This window comes from Dermacentor variabilis, chromosome 11, assembly GCF_050947875.1.
Source record: "Dermacentor variabilis isolate Ectoservices chromosome 11, ASM5094787v1, whole genome shotgun sequence".
NCBI classification, from domain to species: Eukaryota; Metazoa; Arthropoda; class Arachnida; order Ixodida; family Ixodidae; genus Dermacentor; species Dermacentor variabilis.
This window is the reverse complement of record NC_134578.1, coordinates 97,046,843-97,071,123: the sequence shown is the minus strand read 5'-3', so window position 1 is coordinate 97,071,123 and position 24,281 is coordinate 97,046,843. Positions and strand designations below refer to the sequence as shown.

General features: G+C 48.4%; 1 protein-coding gene across 2 annotated transcripts in view; it reads right to left on the bottom strand.

The window, feature by feature from the left end:
• Positions 1-5,926: 5,926 nt before the first annotated feature.
• LOC142564851 (uncharacterized) overlaps positions 5,927-24,281 on the bottom strand; it is a 31,908-nt gene continuing 13,553 nt past the window's right edge. The window contains exons 3-5 of one of the 2 annotated variants that reach the window (XM_075676032.1): positions 13,833-13,935; positions 7,763-7,889; positions 5,927-6,052 (exon numbers count right to left, since the gene is read on the bottom strand). In XM_075676032.1, the coding sequence (XP_075532147.1) occupies positions 5,960-6,052; positions 7,763-7,889; positions 13,833-13,935 (323 nt within the window). In that variant the 3' untranslated portion in view covers positions 5,927-5,959. The remainder of the gene's footprint in view (positions 6,053-7,762; positions 7,890-13,832; positions 13,936-24,281) is intronic. The other variant, XM_075676033.1, reaches the window with a different exon arrangement.

The window sequence follows — 24,281 nt, the reverse complement described above, 5'->3', positions numbered from 1 at the left end:
CCAAGGGTAACGTTGGCCTGGCGGCCTGGGGTACAACTGGAAGCATCCGAAGGTCCCGGCAAAGCATGAGTCGACTGGTAACAACAAAACAACTTGTTTATTCTAACATCGCAAAGAGTTGGCGGTCAGGTTGACCGAAGTAGAGAGACGGGAGTGCACTTTACTCAACAGAAGAAATCGGAGCCCTCCTTGGCGTCCGGGGGCAGCTGCTTTTATACTCTCGCAGTTGAGGGCAAGAAGGAACCCCTCTATAGACGAGCACGTGCCTATGCCGCTCGGGCACAATGGGATAAGGTGACGCATACTGTCGTGTCGCCGCCGGTCGGGCACAATGGGGAGGAGAAGGTGGCTCACACTGTCGTGTCGCCGCCGGTCGGGCACAATGGGGAGGAGAAGGTGGCTCACACTGTCGTGTCGCCGCCGGTCGGGCACAATGGGGAGGAGAAGGTGGCTCACACTGTCGTGTCGCCGCCGGTCGGGCACAATGGGGAGGAGAAGGTGACTCCTACTGTCGTGTCGCCGCCGGTCGGGCACAATGGGGAGGAGAAGGTGACTCCTACTGTCGTGTCGCCGCCGGTCGGGCACAATATGCACATACACTCACACACGCACATGAAGACACGTGGCATCGGAACATGCCTGGACGCGCTTGGCGGGGAGGCGTAGCGGCGACGCCGAACGGGCCAAAATGTCTGCCGCTTTGTTGCAGTCGCGCCGGCTAAACCGCGCGTCGTAGGCGAAACGTAACAACGGGCGACATTGCGGAGATTAGCTAGTAGAATAAGTGCTAGGGTAGTTTTATTTGAGGTTATATTCGCAGTACGGTTATAACTTGAAAGAATGAAGAGATTAGACCACTAGGTTGAGTATTGGGCGAGTTGTTATTGCATTCTAGAACTGATACAGAGCAACATACAAAGGAAGAAACAATTCGAGCCGGCCAGATAAAGGAACAGAGTGCTGCTCGGCTTGTTTCTTCCTTTGTATGTTGCGCTATATCAATTCTAGAAGAGATTAGTTTTATTTTACTAGCTCAAGTGAAGTAATAAGATAAACACCACAGGGATCGCATATTGCAGGTGCATGTTGAAGTTTTGAGCGTATTGGAGTCTTGTAAAGCTGTACTTTTAACGTAGACGGTGCTTTAGAAAAGTTGCGCCGTAAGTACCCGAGGATATGATTGGCATCGTTAATGACGCGCTTTATATTGATGGTCCACCTTTAGTTATTTGTAATGCGTGCAGCAAGATATCTATATGATACGACGAAATCTAAGGGAATGTTGTTAACATGACAAATGCTATTACTGAAATTAGATATGAATACGTGCATTATTTTACATTTGTTAATTGCAAATTGTTCATGTACAGTTTGCATGAAGTCAATAAATAGGCTAGCCCTGCACCATAAGAGATAGCTAGAAAAGGTATGTTCACACAATCGGCCTACTCCACACTTCTCAAACAGACAAATCACTGAAAATAATTTTGTTTCTCTTCAAATACCAGGTGACAAACCTGAGCACAGTGTCTTCACAAGAAGTTTTTGATATATTCTGGGGGTAAGTTTGACTTAACATTCAGCCAATCAACAGCGGACGAGCAAGGGACGCCTCAGCGTGGGAACTTGTCTTCGTCATGGCCCTCACAAATATGTTTTCTTGTTGAAACGTTGGATCCAGGCTGAGGTTTCCCTCGCTCACCTCTGTTACTCACTTGAAGTGTTCATCTCCTTGCAAGCTCTTTGCCTTGTTTGAATACATGAAACAAGGATCCGTGAGCATACTTATATGTTTATTTAATGTCCCTGTTTATTCACACAATATTCGTTCTTGAGACAGAACCGACTGTCTGTTTTGCCAGCGGACAACGAAGGTGGCCTTGTAGTCCTCAAGAAAAGTGATTTTAATAAGAAAGCCTGCTCTGCGATTGCCTCTGCATTCGACCAGTGTCGTAATGTATCTCTTCGAAAGATCAAGCTAGAAACAAAGCGTCTTTGCAAGAAGGCAGACCTTAGTGAATTGGTTCGTGAAATTGACACCGCGAAGGCTGTTTGCCTTCGAATCATGTTTAGTGCGAAGACGCACAAACCCCAGTGCCCATTAAGGGTAATAGTTTCAGAAACCGGGTCATGGCCTAAAAAGTTTGCTCTTTTTTTGCAAGAAAAACTCGGCATTCTTAATATGGACAACCCATTTTTGGTGAAATGCTCTGCAGAAATCGTGGATTTCTTGAAAGAAAGTTCTGACAAAAGCTTATCAGCTTGCGTCTTTGACATAAAGGACTTGTACTACTCCTTCCCTCAAAATAATCTAATAGCATGCGTAGAAGTAGCGAGTATGGCGTGGTTGCATTTCAAAATTCAGCCGGTTTATTCGTTCAGAGCTTTTTAGATATGCTTAGTTGCTACCTTCACTCGATGTATGCAGCATGCAATGACGAAATATTCATTCAAAAGCAGGGTGTCTGCATCGGTTCATGTTTAGCGCCTATACTAAGCGACATTTTTCTCGCCCACCATAAGAAAAACCTGTTTCGTACATTGTCGGAGCACAGGGTGGTTAAAGTTGTCAGGTAAGTTGATGACTATCTAGTCTTTTTTGAATCTGACGCATGTTCTACAGTAGGCAAGGATTACGAAGTTTTTTCTGCACACCATAGCCCACTTACTCTCACTCTTGATGAGCCGACTGATAACGTGCTGCGTTTCTTAGATATTAAGCTCCAGTTCATGGAAAGGCACACGTGTTGGGAGTATACACCTAGGGCTAATAAGCCCCTGTTGCCGTGTCGGTCCGCCCACTCGAAGCTCGTCAAGAGGAGCATTGCCGACTTGTGCTTTGGAAATGCATTAAAGAAATCTTGTCACCATGGTATCTATACGACTCTTATGGTTCAGTCGAGAAGGTTATCAGCAGCAGGGTTTCCGGAGTCAGTGCAGGTTTCGGTCGTAGAGGGGCAGCTAAAAAGTTGCTTGTCTGACAGCACAACTCAGGCGGCAGATCAACCGACCGAACGCAGAGGGAAGATAGCGGTAGTGCCCTATCTGCACAGAGTGGCACATAACTTAAGAAAATGGCTAGCCGGGTGGACACAAAAGTGGTCTTTTCAGCGCCAGAAAAACTCGCGAAAATATGTCGGTTAACGGACCCGTATAGTGGGTTGCGTAGAAGCTGTTGTTTATGAGCTTCCGCTGTCCTATGCGAAAAAAATTCATCGAACACACTGGAAGGTGTCGTAATGACCGGTTACGAGAACATAGTCTAAACGTGAGAAATAAGCAATACGGTCATCCGTCACCTCACTGTCAGGAATGCGGCTGGACGCCGGTGTATGGGTCCTGCCAGTATCTCGCGAAGCACAAAGATAAAGATGTACGAGAGATTATTGAGGCTCAGGCTATCTGTCAGGATAGTGATACATGTGTTAGTGCCCCTTCGGTTGACTTGTTAGATAAGGAAACGGCTTTTTTTGGTGGTTAAAATTTGGATGAGGTGGGGGGCGCCACTACTCCATTGTTTGGGTTTCATGTTAATTTGAGAACTTTGTTTCGACAGAACCTAAACCACAGAAGGCGGACAATTCGCTCGAGTTGCTCACACTGTGGAGTGGTAATCGTGGTCGGGTTCAGCGGTGGCGACGTTCTGTGCGACTAAAGAACGTGTACTGCAAGGACAAAAAAAGTGTAGTAACATGAGAACGGCTGTTATTAATCTGTTATCATACGCGACGCGCGCAGCTTTCCTGGCCATACTAATTTTACGGCTAGGCGTGTCAAGTTTTGGCGGCCGGAAGTCGGATGCTGTCGAGCCCTGACTGGTCTTTTCTGCCCGCCTACGTTCGCCGCTTCAGGCGGGCGGCTGGCCGCCGTAGGGTGGGTGATATCGATGAATGATTAAACGATAAAAGGTATCCCACAAAACGATTCATCGTCATCCATGTACGGTTTTCATTTAATCGACTTAATCAAATAGACACGTTCGATTAATCGTTTCCTAAAGTGTCACAGAAGTGGCGTAAAAACTTGAAATCGCACTAGAATGGCGGAACGCTAGAATGGTGGTTAGAGCGACTGTCGACTGTTTTTGCGAGTCCCGAGTGATGCCGAGCCGAGCGCTTCTCTCTTTTCCCACACGCCACGTACAACGACATTACTAAACACTACTACCTCAGCTGTAGAACATACTTCGTTCCTCATCCGTGGCTCAATAGAACTCAAGCATTAACGCTCCGTCTACTACAAACCAATACGTATCCCCAATCCGTCGCTCTTAGATAAACTCTATCCGGACACTTACACCAATGGTACTTGCCGCGATTGTGGAGAAATAGCCACGTTAGAACACGTGCTCTGGCGGTGTGCCCGGTTACGCTCTATCATCGATAACAGCTCGGCCAGATGGGAGGCGGTTCTCCGCAGCCCTGTTCAGGCTGACCAACTCTGGGCTGCCCAGCAGGCCCACGATGCGGCTGAGAGGCTCGGCCTCCCGGTTCCCACGTGGGAGCGGCCCGCTTCGTGAAGACTCACGACGTGCAGGATTTCAATAAAGCTTTACCATACCATGCCATACCTCGCCGCCCGAAGCCGGAGGCTTGAAAGGTCCTCGGAATCCGTGGAATGCTATAGAAACCCAGTCACTTGTTGGCGTTTCCCTCCCACTCAACTAAAGACGTGGCACAGCATTTCCGCAGCTTTAGAGCCCGTATTTCACATAGTGATGGTGTTCATGTCCATTCCAGCAAATTTAGAGCTTCCGAGCGCCGGTTCACGCGTGCTGGTTGTGAGGACGTTCAATGAAATGGTCGGTTTCACCCAAACATCCCCGCCAGTTGACATTGCTTCGCTCTGTAGAAAAGAGCATGTGGCTTATAATCCTAAACCAGCAATTTCCTTTCCTCTTTGCATAGTGTAAATTCTTGAGTATATTAGTTGTATTTCACCTTTCAGGCTTGTCATTTTTTAAATTTCTTGTTTAACTGTACAGTACAGGGATTCACTAGTGTCATGTATGTTATTTAATTCTGCTCTAATTGCCATTTTATGACACACATTAAAGATTATCCTTTATCAAAGTTTATACACTTGTATTTCCAACTTGGTTCCACATCTCAAACGTTAAAATAAGTTCCTACACAAGTAGACAACTGTGCTTCAACCTTCTTAACGTGCCCGGCAGAAATTACGATTAACCAATTAACCGATGAAAAGCCCTAGCTGCATCGAAAGCGATTAAAGGCTAAAACAATGAAGGAGTAATCATCAATCCAATAAAATTTAATCGACAATTCCTAGGTCGCCGGCTGACAATATCAAGCCGGGCTTGATAGGCGGCGAACAGCCACGTTTCGGCCACAGGCCTCCGGGCGGACGCCGCCAGGCGACTGGCCGTCGCTTTTTCGCCTGAATATCGCTCCATGTGGGCCAGCCTTGACTTCGGTAACCGTCTGCGAATTTCGGGCTTAACTTCGCCTAACAGTTGCCTCCTAATGAGTACAATACGTTTATTTTTATTCTTGTGGTGACTTGTCGACTGTGAACGCAACAGTCGAGAGCGGGTGCAAGAGAATGCATGTATTGCAATGGCAGCGAAGGAATGGTCTCTGAGATCGGGCGGCGCGCGGTAGCACGCATCACAACGCTAGGGGGGCCGTTGGTGTCACTCACGCGGTGCACAGCCGCGCCCTCTGTAGGCGTTGCATGGTCTTCTGGTCACACTGTGTTCTTAATCTCTGCCTCCCTGCTTGTGCGGCGTCTTACCCACGTGACAACAACGCCCACGCGCTTTCTCAAGTCGTTTCGACTGACGCAAGTCAAGAAGCAGGGCTATATTGTGGCTGGGATGGCGTCGCCCTTCTTCTCACGTGATATCAGAAAAGCATCTGACCCGCTTCGTAGCAAGGTACGGGAGTTTAAACACACACTGATATATTATGACATGGATATTTATTACAGATTGCAGTTAGGTGATGTCGACGACGTAAGCTGGGTTTGTCCGTGGCAGGGTGTTAAGAGGACGTCTCATGGCTTCCACATAAGAAGGCAGCTCCTCCTGCTGGAACGAGCAATCAACGCAACAAATTCGTAGCATTAGAATCATGAAGTGGTTACTCCATACATGCATGAAGGATGGAGAACAAAAAAAACAAAAAAAAAATCAGTTTCGCCCGAAAGGCGAAGCATCAATTGCGAAAGCAAATTACTAGATAGTTAAACGAAGTAAGGATAGTAGTTTTATCGGCCACATGGACTTTTAAACATTCGCAGTTACTAACTGAATTTAGAAGCATGGTGTCAGCGCGCACAGGCAAACATGAACACATCACACTCGATGACTGCGGACGCTCGCTGTCGAAACGCTCGCGTGAGCAAGCGCGGCAGCAGCAGCGAGCGAATTGCCCTTCGTGCTGCCTCTCAGTTCAACGCGAACTAAGCGGTGAGAACGGTCGGATTATAACCCAAAAGACCAACTCGCGTCTGCCGTGCCTATGTTCGCATCGCCCTCTCTTTGTCAGCGTTCCAAGCGCTTGCGTATCTAGTTTCCTTTTCGTCCGCTCTCCCGTGGGGCGGTGCCGTCGAATTGTCACGCGTGTTTAATTTCCTCCGGTTCCCTGGGGCGGCGATTGCATTCTCGCCTCTGTTTCTGCCGTCGCTCTTCGTAGGCGCGCTGCTCCTCGGGAGTCCATACTATACACGAATATGATTGAATTAATATAATAATAACAGAGGTCATACAAGAAGGTGTACGTACGTATCGTCACGATGACCACTGATCAGGACAATAAATGTGTTCGTACCTTTGTTCAAAATTCTGTGTCGCCTCTTTCTCGTGTGCTAAGCAGCTTCGTTGGTCAGTCACTTTCACGGAGTGGAATGACTCATGATTTTTTAAATTTTAGTTCATTTAAGATATCATGCAGTGCTAGGGCCAAACAGGCGGGCGTACAGTAAGACACAAAAGAACATAGTGCAAAACAAAATTCTGACATGAAAAAAAAAGTGATAGCCCTACAGGAAACACAACTTTGGCAAGACGTTAAAATAGAACATCAATGTAAAGGATAATAGTATCACAAGACGCTTTCAAAGTCTTTCTCATCATGAATCCTTAGCAGACTTTACGGCTGCAGCGCCTTCCATTGTGTTATAGTGCGATGGAAATAAAAGTGCTGAAAAAGAGCAGTGCGAACAAAATATTGTGATAGCTGAAGAATATGAGCGTGCCGCATTTGTCGTGATAGATAAGGGCGTAAGTATGAGTCGGGACTAATATAAATTAATTAGAGAGCAATAAAAACAAAAAAATTTAGTATAGCGACGCCTGTTTTCTTATCCAAACACAAATGTTATTGTTACTTATGAGATGAGTCGGTTAATCCTTGCGAGGATAGGAGTTAAAGATAAAACGAACTGCCTTCCAGTGAATCATTTCAGGTTTGCACATGTCTTTCTTAAATTACGGGTCCCATCTGTGCTCGCGTATTCTAGTTGGGACCTCGCGAGTGTATTATACGCGAGCATTTTTATATAATACCTTTTTCGATTAGAATCACTTGTATTATTACTCAGAATTTCTTGCAACAAAACGATATTGTTTACCTACTATTAAGCGAAAAGGAGTATTCATCGAAATTGTAAGGCACATAAACCTGTTTTCATTATTTTCATTGAAAAGAGCACTAAAAGCATAGGGGACTCTCGATTGCCATAACATTGATGCGATTACGCAGCAATGGCTATAGTGAGTGAAAAAAAAAAACAGCACCTGCTCTCGTAGGATGTCGGTGTAGGCAGGCGGCCTCTCCGCCAGGACCCTTGGCTCAGTCACAGGAGTCCCCGGTGATGACGCAAATGCGATGCTTTCCTCGTGGTCCGACCGACCCAGGAAAGCCCTGTACACGCCACAGCGTTTGCGAAGAAATAGAAAACCTGTTCACGGAGAAAGTACCCATCCTCGCGAGGAAGTGCACGCGAAGATACCTCAGAATAATCGATATATGGACTAGTCGGTACATTTTTGGAAGACTAGAAACAGCGCGCGGTGGACGAATGACAGCCGACATATCTGTGAACTTCGCGAGTCTGGACACTGAACAGTTGACGTCTCGTGCATTAATCAGTGGATTTCCTTCCCTGTGTCGATTTTTCTTTGAATTAGCCACCATCTCTAGTGCTTTGGCGCCTCCTTCGGCCACACGTCTTTGCTGATCCCGTTTTCGCTATTGTTTTTCCTAAAGGAGTGCATGACGTGACATTTTCGACTATTCTTTTCAGGACAATGTCTTCCTAGCAGACTTCAGACGGGTTTGGTGTATCTGGGATCTGGCTCTCTTAGTGAAAAATGGTCGGATAGGTAATTTGTAGATGCCGCATATGATTTCTCTCCACGTCGAGAACACGTAGCAATAGTCATCAACCAAGGATGTAATCAAAAAGTTGTATAATTAGCAGTAAACAGCATGGGATGTGAGTGCCTCTAACGCTGTCACTCTCTGCCGTACTACCGCCAAGTGGAGTCTAACTTAACTGTCGCGCACTCCACTAGATGGCGGGAAATGCCTGATTTGATAAATGTTCCAGCGACCTTAAAATTCGGTACTGAAGAGAGTTGGGGTGGAAAAGCCGAGAGAGCGGAGAGTCACAGGCCGCGCGACTGAGCCTCCCGTATCTTGGCCGTGTGTTCGGAAGAAGTTGTAAACACTCCGGTCTAATACGTCCGTAATAGGTCAGTAGCGTGAAAGAGCAACAAGAAAGCCGAAGCGATGGATTCATTCCAGTCTCAAACGCTGAAGAAAGAATGGGTCAGCCAATTACCGACGTTTAATAAGACAAGGTCGACGCAATCGCACGTGATATACGATACGAATAAGACACAATAATAATAATGAATGTGAAAAATAGACAGATACATAATCGGCGTATATAATCGACATTTATTCACCGAATCATTTGAGCCACCATGTTCGTCGAGCTTGTCTTCTTTAGCGTCGACACTTTGTTTACCCTTTCCTTTTTGCGTTATGAAGTTCTCCTAAAAGAGTACGAGAAAGCCTCATAGCATCCTAAACTGAACATACATAATGTCTTTTCTGCGAATCAGTTTTTGTTTCGTTGCCCATTATGGGGGTGTTTGTGTCGCGATGTCACTACGCAGACCGCGGTCGCGTGCGACCAGGACATCACGATGTTTTAACGCGATAGTGACAGAAAATATGCTGTCGGCGTGCCGCGTCCAGCATCGCATCGGGTGCCGTTTTTGGCAAAACGAATTTCGAACCACCCATACCCAGGCCCTCCATGTGACGCAAGGAATTTACTGAACTAATTGAATTTCGCAAGATAAAATACGTGGGAAACATCGTAAACTATGACTTACGACCTACAGACATGCTAGCGTCGGATTGTAATTTGAATATGCGAGAAAAGATAATTGTCTTACGCGAAAACTCAAACAAACCCCTTTTCCAGCCTTTCTGTCATACGTAGACCAGCCACGGCGTCAGCCATTTGCGCGCGCCGGCAAGCGAATATCTGAGGTAAAGCTCGAAGCAGCGCGAAGAAGACGAGGACATGAAGAACCAACTTGCCCAAGTCAAGTTGTCACGACTACAGAATACTTTGGAGGTCCCGGAGCGGCGCGCCTGGTTCCCTGCAACACCTCTAGATGGCGCTCGCCTCCGCCCCATCACGACCCACGCAAAAGGCCACGTTCCTACCAGAAAGCCCGCCTTCGTGCACAGCGTTTGCCGCCAGCGTTTACGTTACGCTGCAGTTGCCGGGAAGTGTGAGTCAGGGATCTTTGCATGCTATCGCGTTCCACCCTTAAAGTCGAAGCTTAAGCATCCTCCAAATTTTTTGCACTCACTCCACTCTCGCTAGGTGGTCTGGTATGCTGCTACCTCGGGATGCGTGATTAGTAGCAACACAGCAGGCATCCGAGCGAGCCTACTGCTTCGCTGTCGTCCTCCCATCCGACTTACTGGTTTATGACGTCACAATACATACGCCTTCTTCGGTAACGAAAGGGAAACTGGTTTGTCGAAACACTTTACTAAATGAGGGTGCTCTGGGGTCTAGCTATAACCTATACCATGGCATCCTCCTCTATGTATTTACACCCTAAAGGAGTCAAAGCGGCAGAGAACAGCAACATACAGAAATAGGCCTGAGGCCAACGACTTTAAACAGTTGCATTGCATGGGGGAAGAAGTAGACATAAAATTACGTTTTTCAGGTGACAACGACGACATATCCGAGGAGAGAAAATCGCTGAGCACGAGTATGATCGGTTAGTTGGTCCGTCATATTAAGGAAGAAGCGCAGGGAGACGACAACACAAGAAGCGTAAAGAACATATGCGCATCGCAAATGGTAATCGATGTAAGGGAAGCTTTCGATGTTGTTTGCTTTGATTAACGATAATTAGGGGTGATGTTGGCGGCGAATGCGTTACTTCTTCAGCGTTTAGTGAGATGCGAGAGTGGCGGGTTAATGTTAAACGTTACCTTGCGTGCACCATGGCAGTTTGCGTATATAGTACACAGAACCTACAGGCATCGGTGTTTGCTTGAGTCGTTGTAACGTGCCATTGTTCAGAGGGTTGAACATTATCACTGGCTCACATGACACATCGAATCGTGGCAGAAGTGCTTATAGTGCTGTACGTGCCAACACCACGATCGGATTGGCGGACTCCGTATTAATTTTGACACACTGGTGTTCCTTAACGTGCTCCTAGGCCTAAGTGCACTAGCGTTTTTGTATCTCGTTCCCATCGAAATGAGGCGGTATTGAACCTGCGAGCTCGAGCAATGCCACAGCCGTCAAGCTACCGCGACGGGCACAGAAGTGTTGATTTGACGCGCGACCACATCCGCAGGGTCGCTAGACCGTATACGATGTTTTGATGCGGCTTCGCGTCCGCACACCCTGCGTCATTTGTCTTGACGGAATTTGTGTGGCGTTTATTTTTTTCAGAAATAGCAGAAGTGTACTGTACCGTAACCGGTGTTTCACTGCCTTCTCACGTCATTCTTTTTTGTCTCTCCCGCCCTCTCTCCCTGTACGGGAATCGCGAAAGGAGAGGAGAGTGGCAAGGCTGTTCTGCACTGGCCTCGCGACTGCCTTCGGTTTTACCCATTTTCTGCGTCCTCTCTCCCTCATCTCTACCATTCTATCTAGCTTCTCTCTGGCCACGCGCGTTAGTAGAAAAGTAAGGGCTGCAGCTTCTGCGATGGTTTTCACAGGGGTAACGGATAAGTGCAGCTGTCAAGAGGCTAATGCGGCGACACTCTGGGAGCTCCAGAGGGCATTGTGCACGTGCCACGCGATGGAAAAGTCCAAACGAGTTTCTCGTGTTGACTTTCCTCTCTGCCACGCTCCTGCCGTGTATATGCACGCTCTGAATCAACCCCCGACGCGGCGTGCAAGAACACAGCTGCAGCGTAAAACTTGGAGAAAAGAGGCATAGAAATCATCCCTTTGAATGACAGCGCTATGGAGTTGTTGGGGCCAGTCGCATTATAATTTAACCCGAGTTGCTATTTAGACAAGTCTATATTGTTAGTGTCATGAAATTATAACACATATTACCGCAAAACCTGGCACGGAGAGCCCCTGTCAAGGCGAGCCGAGTGACCCGACGCTAAGCGCAGGGAGGAGTTAGCGGACTCTTAATAATGACCCGTTCTTTTATTTATTGGGTTAATGACGCGCCCACTTATAGTAAGATATTCATCTTGAGGTTATACTGAAGTTCATTTTCATGACTTCGCGGAGCATTTGGCAAGTGGACGCAGGTGGTACGTACTGTAAAGATCGCCTCCGCCTCAATGGGGCGTGGATTTGGACATAACCTAGTGGAGCGCCAACAGAACATCTGACCAGTTAGTCAACTCCGTATGCTAGGGCCGTAATTTTTAATACCTGTGTTTATGTTATAATATTTCCTTCGCTTTCGTAAACGGCTCTCCCGAAGCTGCGCATCCGCTATCGCAAAAATAGGTGACTCGTCAGAACATGCGATACGAAACGGAGATTCAAATGGCTAGAAAATAGATGCCCTGTTCGTTGCTCAGTATCCGCTATGTTTTGCGCTTTTTTAGTAGTTCCACTATCCACAAAAGAGGCGGAAATCGCGTCATTGGCGTCACAGTACATCGTCTTGTTCGCACCCGACATCACAATACTATCACGTTTAGCGGTCACACGTTGGGAAATATCGCGACATACGGCCCCTCTTGCTTGTGCCTTGTATTTTTACCCCTGATACTGAACGGAGTAACTCCGGCTGCCCATTTGTGCAGGAGCGCTGTAGTTTGTTGAATAATAACATATGTGGAGAAGAACCCCCGGTAGTCGTAATTTATTCGGAGTCCCACACCACGGCGTGCTTCACCATCAGGCTTAGATTTGGCACGTAAAATTTCAGAAGTCTTATATATATATATATGGATTGCGAGAAAATAGCCCACTGAAAGGCTGGATACGCAGATCATAACGAAATAGACTCCAGTAACAAATGAATGCAAGTAAGAACAAAACAAACAAAAAGAAAAATAGCGGAACGAACTAAGGTGTCACTTAACTAACGCTTAGCTTGCCACAGTATATGCATAAGCAAAGCGCGCTGTATCAGGGACAAGCTAACGTCGAGTCACAGTGTGCTTAAAGGGACACTAAAGCGTAACAATAAATCAGTTGTGACTAATAAAGCATTGCTTGAGAACCCTGCAGGTAGTCATTTCAAAATAATAGTTTGGTTATTAAATGATCAAGCGAAGGTCGAAGTATCAGTATTTGAATTTCGCGCCGAAACCCAGACGCCGGTACGTTAGTGTGACGTCAGGGATACCAAAGTGTGTTTTCGCATTTGGGCTGCGTTGGCGGAGTAAAGGTTCCTGAAACTCGCCATGTTTATTATTTAGTTCCTGTAGAACACAATGTAGTCCAATGTGTACCGCTATATAATTAAGTAGGTCCTAGAACATGCCATCAAGATCCTTGACGTCACAGCGACCAGGTGCGGAAACTTCAAGGAGGCGTCGCCACCCGTCTTTTGTTCTTGCGCTTTTGCTGGTTTACCAAGCATCTTGGCGTCATAGAAAGGCAATTTACTGATGCAGAAGAAATAATTCTTCTCTTTAGTGTCCCTTTAACCAGAAACATTCTTTAACTGTACAGTCACGGTACGAAATAGAAAACAGAAAGAAGAAAAAAGCACATGATAAATTCGTACAAGTTCGCGTAAACTTGCATGAAGTCTGATACTGAGCCCGTTCTCAATGCATCATCTGTCAAAAACACTGCATAAAGTCACTGTTTATCAGAAAGTCACGAAGTAAAAGCAATGCAGACGTTTCTGTGGCTACCGTTGCTCCCGCTGATGAGGCTTTGCGGGGAATGATTAGAACCGTATCGCCGGTACTTTTTTGCTTGTATTTGAGTACCCCACCGTGAAACAATTGCTCTTTGACATTCCTTGAAGCTTTGGCCACGGCACCCATGGGAAGGGTGTCTGAAAGCGTGAATAAGACGGATAATCCCGATCAACGACGCAGAAAACTACGGCGTGCGGCTGCCTCCTTTCCCGACCGCACTTCGCAAGGCCGCCACCAGTGGCGCGTCCATCGGCGTACACTGTGCGTATAAATACGCCAGATTACCTGACATCGAGCGCACGCATGCGCTCACCGTCGGGGACTATTGCTTAGTCGGAATGGTAGGTAGCACGCAGAAGCCGCTTCTCGGGTGTTGGTATCTACAACGCGGCATTGCTTCTGTGCAGACAAGGCAAAGCGGAGGTTCTCGAGGGACAATGGGGAAGGTTCGCTCACCTGGTGATAACGCATGCGATGAAGAAGCCGAGAAGTGAGGCGATAACGCTGGCTGATATTATCATTACTGTCCGGAACGCATGAAGAGAATTACGCTTACGATCTGCAAGAAAAAAAGAAAGCACAATACAAAGGGTCGACATTACAACAAGTAAGCGCAGCGAAAAAAAAGATAAAATAGGAAGAATCAACCCAGTTGATATCCAAGAATTTTTTTAGCATGCCTTCGGAGGTGGTCACTTTTTGGCACTATGTTAGACCATGTGTTATGGCTGGTACTCCCTATACACAGTCCCTTGCCCGAGCATGGGAGTCAAGGGGTACTTCGAGCGCCAATTTCTTAAGAGCTAGTTGAAATATCCGTGCAGTGTCTGCGAACACCTGCAGCTCCACAAACGACAGTGCCTGCATCTTCCACCAGATTCGCCGTGTGTCAAAGACAGAATCTCAGAACGCTGGCTGCCACGAGGGAAGAATGCGAGAATACCTTACCTTACCTTACCGTACCTTACCGTACCTTACCGCTGGTACCAGTAGTACCAGCCCAAGAAAAACGTTCAGGCACTCAAAAAAATTGTGTTCAGTTCCAAAGGAAAGCTGAATGCTTTAAAGGCACATGAATTACTACTCGCTTTCTTTTTCCACCAGTACGAATGACATACAATCCAGGCGATGTACTGAGCGAACCAGGAACTTCGAAAACAGATTATGCTCGGCCTGTATCTTTCAGCCACTGGTTTTAGAATGAAAGCCAAATGACTCGGCAAATTTGATGAAACTTCGGTGTCAGTATTCAGCCATAAGTTATATATTCCAGCCAGAAATGGCGAGCTTTTATTTTACAGGTAGTCTAACTACACTGACAGAGTAAAAGCACTGAAGCTATGCGTGGAGTCCTGCTGGCACGGCTCTCTTTCGTAGTTGAATGTCTAGCGTGAAGAGGTGAAAGGCAGGCGCTATAACTTCACCCCTACAAGTAAGGAACTGAGTGGTAAGAGAGAGAGAGAGAGATTGGTTGGCAGAGAAAGGAAAGCTTGGCTGACTGCACTCTAACACCTGAGCATCGCTCAGCAGTGTGGGAAAGAAGGAGAAGGAAAAGACAGATGACAGGGCTACGACGAGAGTGTTCAGAGCTGATAGCTCTGCTGGCATAAGGTGATCTGCAGACACAGGACGCCTTCATCAGAAACGCGAAAAGTGACAACTCCCGCCGCCTCCAGTATACTTTGCGGTCTGCGGGGGCTTCCAATTGAGAAGTCTTACAGCAACGTTGTTAAGGGAAGTTCCGCAACTGTTTTCATGTGGCAAAAGATGTCGGTGAAATGTCAGTCATATCGCCAGAATCCTGAAGGTTTAAAATATATATGTTATCGGCGCCGGTACGGTGAAGTGTGGGAGCGGAAGACGACGAACTAGTAGTGCGCGCTCGATCGGTGTCCAGCTGAGAGTGCCGTTTTACTGGTCTTCTGTCAGGCGTCCTGCGGACATAGAAGGACATCCCGTGGCATATCGTGGAGATACTGGGAACCCGGCTTCACCGCCCTGGAGCTCCGAAGCCGTACGATACCATCTGCCTCCACAAAGACCGACGACGCTGGCCCCTCACACGCCGCTCCGACGGCTGTCGCGCGTTCTCGTGCGGCATGTCAGCGCGACCCTGCGATCTTCAGTGGCACCGACGATCACGGCGCGGAAGACTGGCTTACAGATTATGAACGCGTTGGCGCATATAACAAGTGGGATGACCGCACGAAGCTGACCAATGTCATCTTTTATCTGACCGATGTGGCCGCTCTGAGGTTTAGAAACCACGAAGCCGATTTTACAACCTGGTCAGCTTTCACATAGACGCTCACTTCGTTCTTCAGCCGTCTTGCTGTGCGCGGACCCCACGCTGAACGCGGCTCGCGTGGTCGAACTCAACAAAATGGTGGGAGCTTCACGAGCTACATTAAGGACGTCATCAACCTCTGTAAGCGCGTGAATGAGTCCATGACGGAAACCGATAAGGCACATTATGAAATGCATAGGCGACGATGCCTTCCACATACTCTTAGCGAAAAACTCAACGACGGTTGCTCAAGTAATTGAGCTTTGTCAGAGCTTTGGCGAGCTGCACAAACGGCCTCTTTCCACCCGTCCTACCAGTTTGCGATCCGCGGACCTCTCGGCCTTGGAGCCCGGATGTGTTGGTGCTTACTTCCTGTTGCAGATTCAGCAATACATTCGAGAAGAAGTAGCTCGCCAGTGGTCTCTTCATGGCGTGGTTACTGAGCCCGCTTCCACAATAGAACCGTCTCTCCATCGTGTAATCCAGGTGCAAGTTGCTGAGGCGCTCCCACCTCCCTCTCAACCGCCGCATGTGAGTGCACCTGACTTACGTTGCCACTCTCAACCGACCTTGTGCGCGACCGACGCCTACTACTTCCGGAACAGCCACCAGTTTCAACTCGTCGCCACGTGAAATACGCCCGGTTCTCGTACCGTTGTCGCCTTCCGGACCTTCAATTAACGCCTGGCATACTTCGGATAACCGCCCTATTTGTTTCGCACGTGACACTCCGGGACACGTTCCGCGTTTATGTCGCCGCCATAGACTTTATTTTCGCCATGACGCGCCACACTTCAGCTACGTTCCCCAACAAGCTTCGTACCGTTCGGTCCTGATACCTCGGAGCCTTATTGGCGTCGCGTGGGTCTCGTCGTGCTTCTTCAGCTCACGTCGGCCTTCTTCTCGCCGCCTTTCACCCATGCTGCGCCGTTACAACTTTGGTCAGGAGGAAAACTGACTGCCGCAGTTCCCAAGGCAAGAACTGCGCCGTCGTCGAAATTTTCAAGGCTTCATCTTCCTCATCCTAGCGAAATTGCAGAATTTGTCGAAAGTGTCGCGACTACCGCTCTTTTCGATATGCGGAGCTGCCGTTTCGGTCATAAGTGAAGACCTCTGCGTCAAGCTCAAGAAAGTGGCGACTCCTTTTCGCGACCTCTCACATGCACGGCAAACTCGCAGTATGACAAGCCTATGGCAGCATGTATTGCTCGTGTTATGGTTCAAGATGAACTATATTTTGTTGAATTCATCTTTCTATGCCCTGCTTCCCATGCTGTTATTCTGGGTTGGGACTTTCCGCGCATCGTGCTGTTCTCGACTGCGCTCGTGCGTAACTGGCTTTGTCTCCGTTCAGTGAAACTACCGTCGATCTCCCCAACCGCGCTTCCAAAGTGGTTGTCGCCGCTGACGTCACTATCTGTCCTTTCTGCGCCGCCTTGGTGTCCGTCTCTTATTACTCTGTATCCGCCACGACTGCCCTTTTTACGCCATCCGAAGACTGTGCGCGTCGACAGAACCTTCTGGTCCCGTTTGCCGTCATCACACTCACCGATCGTTCCACTACAATTTATGAGTGCAATCCGTTTCCCTGTCCTTCAACTCTATTACACGATGAATGTGTGGGGCGTCTCGACACCTTTGACGTCACCCGTCCATTTGGCCTACTTTTCTATAAGGCACCACTGCCTACCGGTGCCCTCAATTCTGCTGCCGCGCCAGCTTCACATACCCCCAGATGTTTTCTTGCATACCGTCGATGACGCGCTTACGCCAGCTCGACGCAGTCAAGTTGTTGCACTTCTTGAACACTTCCGGCCTTCTTTGGACCTGGGCCAGCCCTCCTTGGGCCCCACGTCAGCGGTTGTTCCCCATATTGACACCGGTAACCATGCTCCGCTGTGCCAGCGTCCATACCTTGTTTCCGCAGCCGAACGCCGTGTCACTTGATGAACACGTTGACGACATGCTGCAACGTGGTGTGACCCAGCCCTCCCACAGTCCTTGGGCGTCACCGGTCGTGCTGGTGCGGAAATACGACGACTGAATTAGATTTTGCGTCGATAACCGCCGGCTAAGCAGGATCAGCCGTAAATATGTTTATCCACTACCGCGCATCGACGACGTCCTGTATTGCTTGCATGGAGCTGAGGTCTCTTCGCTGGATCTGCGCTCCGGGTACGGGCAATTGCTAAAGCCGACCGTCCAAAGACGGCTTTCTTGTCTCCTGGTGGATTATACGAATTCAATGTAAAGTCTGTCGGCCTTTGCAACGCGCCTGCCACTTACGAGAGAATGATGGACGCTATTCACAGGGCTCTTAAATGGCACACATGCCTTTGCTACTTAGACGACCATCGTGGTCTTTTCTACAGATCTGGAATCGCACCTTGCCCACCTCGAGCAAGTTCTTCTGTGTCTCAAATCAGCTGGGTTGCAAATAAATGTGAAAAAAAGTCACTTTGGTGCCCGTAAGCTTAGTCTTAGGGCACGTCGTCTCGAAAGAGGGAATTCTGCCATATCCTGCCAAACTTCGCGCCATTTCTGAGCACCCCAAGTCCACTACTCTAAAGGAACTAGGGAGCTTCATCGGGTTGTCTTCCTATTTCCGGCGTTTCATCCGTAATTTGGCCTCGATCATCGCCCCCTTGACTCAGTTTTTTACTGGCACGTGTGACCTCTCGGCTTGGACTTCTGAGTGAGACAACTCATTTACGAGCCTCCGCCAGCTTCTCACGTTCCCTCCAATACTGCGCCAATTGGATCCTAATACACCGACTGAGATTCACACGGGTGCTAGCGGTTTCAGACTTGGCGCCATTCTCGCCCAACGCAAAGATGGCTTTGACGAGCACGTAGTCGCATATGCCAGCCGTACCCTAACGAAGGTAGAATCAAACTATTCTGTGACTGAAAAAGAATCTTTGGCGATTGCTTGGGCAATCGGTAAATTTCGCACTTACCTTCAAGGCTGTCTATTTATTTGACGTCGCTGACGACAATGCCTTACGCTAGTTATCGTCCTTGAAAGAATAGCCGCCTCGCTCGTTGGGCTTTAAGCCTCCAAGAGTATGATCAAGACGTGTCATTTATTGCTCTGGACGCAAACATTTTGATACCGACGCTTTATTTCGTTCTCCACTGCCTTTTCACCCTGTTTGCTCGATAACTTCCACCTGTGATTTGTCACTTTTTTTCTTCGTCGACATGCTGGCCGAGTAGCGTAAAGATCCATGGATCTCTTCACTGCTGGACTTCCTGTCTCACCACTCACATGAGTCTCTCTCACGCACCGTACGTCGTCAAGCAGAGCACTTTGTAATCCGCGAAGATCTGTTGTATCGACGGAATTACCTCACTGACGACCGTAATGGCTCCTCGTTATTTTCCGTCATCTACGCTCATACACCTGCACAGCTTTTCACGGTGACCCCCAGTGCGGCCATGCTGGCGTCTTCAAAACATATTCCTGTCTTTGTCATCGATACTACTGACGAGGCATGTACTAACTTGTTCGCCAGTACATCCGGTCATACGCTGCGTGTCAACGCTGCAAATCCCGTCCTCAGAGTTGCGCAGTTTCCCTGCACCCTTTACCCTGCCCTACCAGACCATTCGACCGTGTTGATCTTTACGGCCCCCTTTCAAGCATTCCTGATGGTAACCGGTGGATCATTGTTGCCATAGACCACCTCACATTATACGCCGAAACATCTGCACTGCCGCCTTCCACCACGAAAGACGTCGCTTCTTTCCTTCTTCGCCGCCCGATTCTGCGACACGGTGCACCACGTGAATTACTTAGTGAGCGTGGCCGCGCCTTTCTCTCCAATTCCGTCGAGTCACTGCTAAAGGAGTGTAGCATCCTTCACCGCACTACTTCCGCCTACCGTACACAAACTAACGGCATGACGGAACGCTTGAGTCCCGCGCCCGCTGACGTGCTTGCGATGTATGTGTCCTACGATCACTCCAATTGAGACCGGGTTCTTCCTACGCTTATAACTCTGCGCCGCAGACTACCACCGGATTCTCTCCTTTCTTTCTTCTCTACGGACGAGAACCTTCCTACTTCATGGACACCATTCTCTCCTACCGTCTCGACGCTTCTGAAGGGACACATGTTTCAGAAGCTGTTGCTCATGCTGAAGAATGTCGCCAAGTCGCTATCGTTCACCACCCAAGATCAGTGGCGCTAAAACTGTCGCCATGGCGCGTCCGTTTCTAGTTTCCGCTATTCCCCAGGAATGCTTGTTTGGCTTCGGGTCCGAGCCTCTCCTCCCGGCCAATCCACTAAGTTTCTGTCAAACTATCACGCCTCCTGCCGCGTACTGCAGCAAACGTCACCCGTGAAGCAAGTCATCGAAGCGCCCGAGACGTGTTCTGACCGCTGTTGCCGAGGGCGTGAAATAGTTCATATAGCGCAGCTTAAACCTTGCTACAAGCTCCCGATGCTGTATTTTCCCTAGGTCGCCAGGATGACTGCTTTATGTGCGGGGAATGAATGCACTGGAAATTATCGGCACCGGCACGCTGAAGTGTGGAAGAGGAAGACGACGAACTAGCATACTGTGCGCTCGATCGGTGTCCAACTGAGACTGCCCCGTTTTACTGGTCTTCTGTCAGGCATCCTGCGGACTTTCCTCAGAAGAACATCCCCTGACAATATATATACACTGCGGCCAGTATTTTTTTCATCCACTTTCTTATCTATCATTTCTGTAATGCAATTAGAACTACAAATAATTTTCTCGATACTGCCCTATGTGTCATTATTAGTTGGCTTCTTATATATCAAATGAATATATCGAGCCCCTCCGTTTCCTTTCTTCGCGTTCATATATATATATATATATATATATATATATATATATATATATATATATATATATATATATATATATATATATATATATATATATATATATATATATATATATATATATATATATATATATATATATATATATATATATCACCGTGTTTAGTGTGCAGAAGATATGGCCGTTACAACCAGTATGGCCGAACGTTAGGTTAGCCCCACTACGTCGTCTCTTTCGTCTTGTTGGTGTTCGTCGTCTTTATCCATCTCGTGGCACCGTGACATAACTCCCGGTGGCGAAAGCGCCCGCCTGGCGCCTTCTAGGTGGCGGCCGCATGATAGGGCTTGAGACAACCGACGTGGATGATATCAGTTGACGTGGACGATGGAAAAGCCCCGGCTGGGGCTACTTAATAAGTCACATCACTGAGCTGTCGGACGACGCGGTAAGGGCCAGGGAAAGCAGTTATTCCGAGAGGCTCACACGCCGTGAAGGAGTCCAAAGGAGGTCGAGGTCACCGGCAGAGAACTGGACATCACAGAGGTTGTCATAAAGAGACTTCTGTCTTGCCTGCGACTCAGAAAGGCGATGGTGGGCAATCTGACGTGCCTAGGCGGCTGTAGCTATAGCGTCGCGTGGACTCAGACGAGGACTCGAGAGCAGTTGGCAGGAGCGTGTCGAAAGGCAATGTCGGGTCACGCCCAAAGAGGAGATAGGAGGGGGTGTAGATAGCGGTGTCGGGACGTGACGAATTGTACGCGAACGGCACAAATGGAAGTGCGGCGTCCCAGTCACAGTGGTCTGAGGAGACATATACATCGAGAGCATATCTGTAAGTGTTCGGTTCAGGCGTTCAGCGAGGCCGTTCGTTTGAGGGTGGTATACTGTCGTGAATTTGTGTTTTGTGGCACAAGAGCGAAGTAGATCTTCAATAACCCGAGATAAAAAGTAGCGGCCCCTGTCTGTGAGAAGCTGGCGAGGCGCTCCGTAGTGTGAGATGACGCCTTGGAGCAGGAAGTCTGCGACGTCGGTAGCACAACTGATCGGGACGGCTCGTGTGCCGGCATAGCGGGTTGAATAATCCGTTGCAACGGCGATGTACTTATTTCCAGCTCTGGAGGTACGGAAAGGGCCCAACAGGTCGAGACCAACACGATAAAACGGTTCGGTGGGTACATCAAGTGGCTGGAGGGTTCCAGCCTGAAGCAAAGCAGGCTTCTTACGACGTTGGAGTTGTTCGCAAGCAGCGACATAACGTCGCACGGTACAGTAGAGTCCGGGCCAGAAAAATTGTCGCCGGACACAGTCGTAGGTCCTGGAAACACCCAGGTGGCCAGCGGTGGAGACATCATGGAGTCACGCGGGTACAGTTGCTCCGGAGATTAGAAGGAATGACTATCAGTGCGCGTATTTAGGTGGTATAACATGCCGTCCAAAACGAGGAACAAGCTAAGCGAGGGATCCGACGGGTCAGAACGGAGGTGACTGATGAAGTCGCGCAAGAATGTATTCGATCCTTGCTCCTCGCCGATACGGTAGAAGGCGGAAAGCGTGAATATTCCACCAGTTGCACCACTGGAGTCAGGAGGCGTCGACGGGGTGCCGAGACAAACAATCGGCATCCTGGTGTAGCCTACCGGATTTTTACACCACTGTGTAGGTGAATTTTTGAAGACGCAGTGCCCATGGACCTAGACGACCCGTTGGATCCTTAAATGTCGAGAGCGAACAGAGAGCGTGATGGCCGTGGTAACAGTGAAAGGTCGACCGTATAAGTACGGCCGGAATTGGCTCACTGCCCCTACGAGTACGAGGCAGTCGCGCTCTGTAATGGAATAATTGCGTTCAGCGTGTGCAAGCAGGCGACTTGCATGCGCAATAACATTGTCACGCCCACGTTGAAACTGAGCCACGGAGTAAGACATTTAGGAGGTGAAACTCCCGTCAGCGCGAGAGAGCGCGGGCGACCAGATATAGCCACAATTGTTGTATGCTCCGACGGGGCCGTATACAGTGGCGGCGCCATGCGGCGCGTCGTAGAAGCCGCAGCGAAAAAAAAAATGCAGCGCCCGGGCAGGCTGCTCCGGCGCGCTCTCAACGGCGGTAATTTCTTTCCAGGCCGCCAGGCGCCGCCAGCACGATAACGGCTCCGCGGGCTTGTGACCTCTTCTGGTCGCCGCAAACAGCGGAGTTTCCTTTCCTAAATGTTTCTTGCTCCGTGCACTGAGCTGAAACCGCGCGAATTCCATAGCCAATAGCATCTGTACGGGCCTCTGTTGGGGATATGGGTCGAAGTGAGCAGGGTGATAAGGTGGTGCATTAATTAAAGCTGTCAAAGTGAAAAAAAAGTGTATGTGTGAAAAGTGTGCGAGGTCAGTCGTGACAGAGATTTTATATATATATATATATATATATATATATATATGCACATACACTTTCTTACACTTTGACACTCTTAATGCTAATGCATTAAAAACGTTACCTTGCTCACGCACGCCTCAATAGACCAGATAACTTGCGCGTTTTTTTTTTTATTTGACAATCCCTCATTTTTGTTTCTCACGTCGTATTCTACAAGATCCATGGTGGAGGTCAGCAAAGAGCCTGTACGGCTGCGGCAGTTAACATTGTCAGTGCGGTCACAGAATGCATGCCTGCGCGGGATATTCAAGGTGGCCACATGAAAAGGGCATCGGTGAAAAAAAACATCAGTACGTGTACAGTCAGCAAACGGACATCTAGTGCTGCTCAAGCCTGCGGTAACTCGCTTACACGGCTTCGCTCTGTTTGATACATCTCCGAAGGTTCTTCACGTGTCTGAGGTGTGGCTGCTAGGCCAAGTATTACGTTACGAACTTTCTTTATTGCCATTGGAAGACGAAGGCCTCTTCAATAGATCTGCAATGATCCCTTTCTTGCGCTAGCTGAATGCAAGCTGCCTTCAAGCTTTCTGGTTTTATCGCACCATCTGATTCTCTGCCGTTCTGAACAGCGCTCCTCTTCACTTGACACCAATTCTGTAACTGCAACACGCCCCAGGTTACCTGACCAGCACATTACACGGCCTGCCCAGCTCCAGCTCTTCCTCTCAATGCCAACTGGAATATCGTCTACCTCGGTTTGCCCTCTAATTAACACCGTTCTCTTCCTGTCTCTTAGCGTCACGCCTAACACGTAATTATCCTATAATACTGGGTGTTATTATCGCAGAATGGTAATTATTGCGCACTTTTCAATCATGGTGACGTAAGGTGACGGCTACGACTAGCGCGTACCATGTGCGCTCCGGCCCATTTTCGTGATCGGCTTTCCATTTGTTTGTTTGGACATGACAAACGCACTCTTGCACAAATTCTATAAGGTGACTGACAATAAGAAATTTTCATTCGCTTACTAGGCCACTGAACATTACTTTTGTGATCTGCAAATTAAAAACACGAAATGTCCTAAGGCCCATCATCATCATCATCAGCCTAGTTACGCCCACTGCAGGGCAAAGGCCTCTCCCATACTTCTCCAACTACCCCGGTCATGTACTAATTGTGGCCATGTTGTCCCTGCAAACGTCTTAATGTCATCCGCCCACCTAACTTTCTGCCGCCCCCTGCTACGCATCCCTTCCCTTGGAATCCAGTCCGTAACCCTTAGTGACCATCGGTTATCTTCCCTCCTCATTACATGTCCGGCCCATGCCCATTTCTTTTTCTTGATTTCAACTAAGATGTCGTTTACCCGCGTTTGTTGCCTCACCCAATCAGCTCTTTTCTTATCCCTTAACGTCACACCCATCATTCTTCT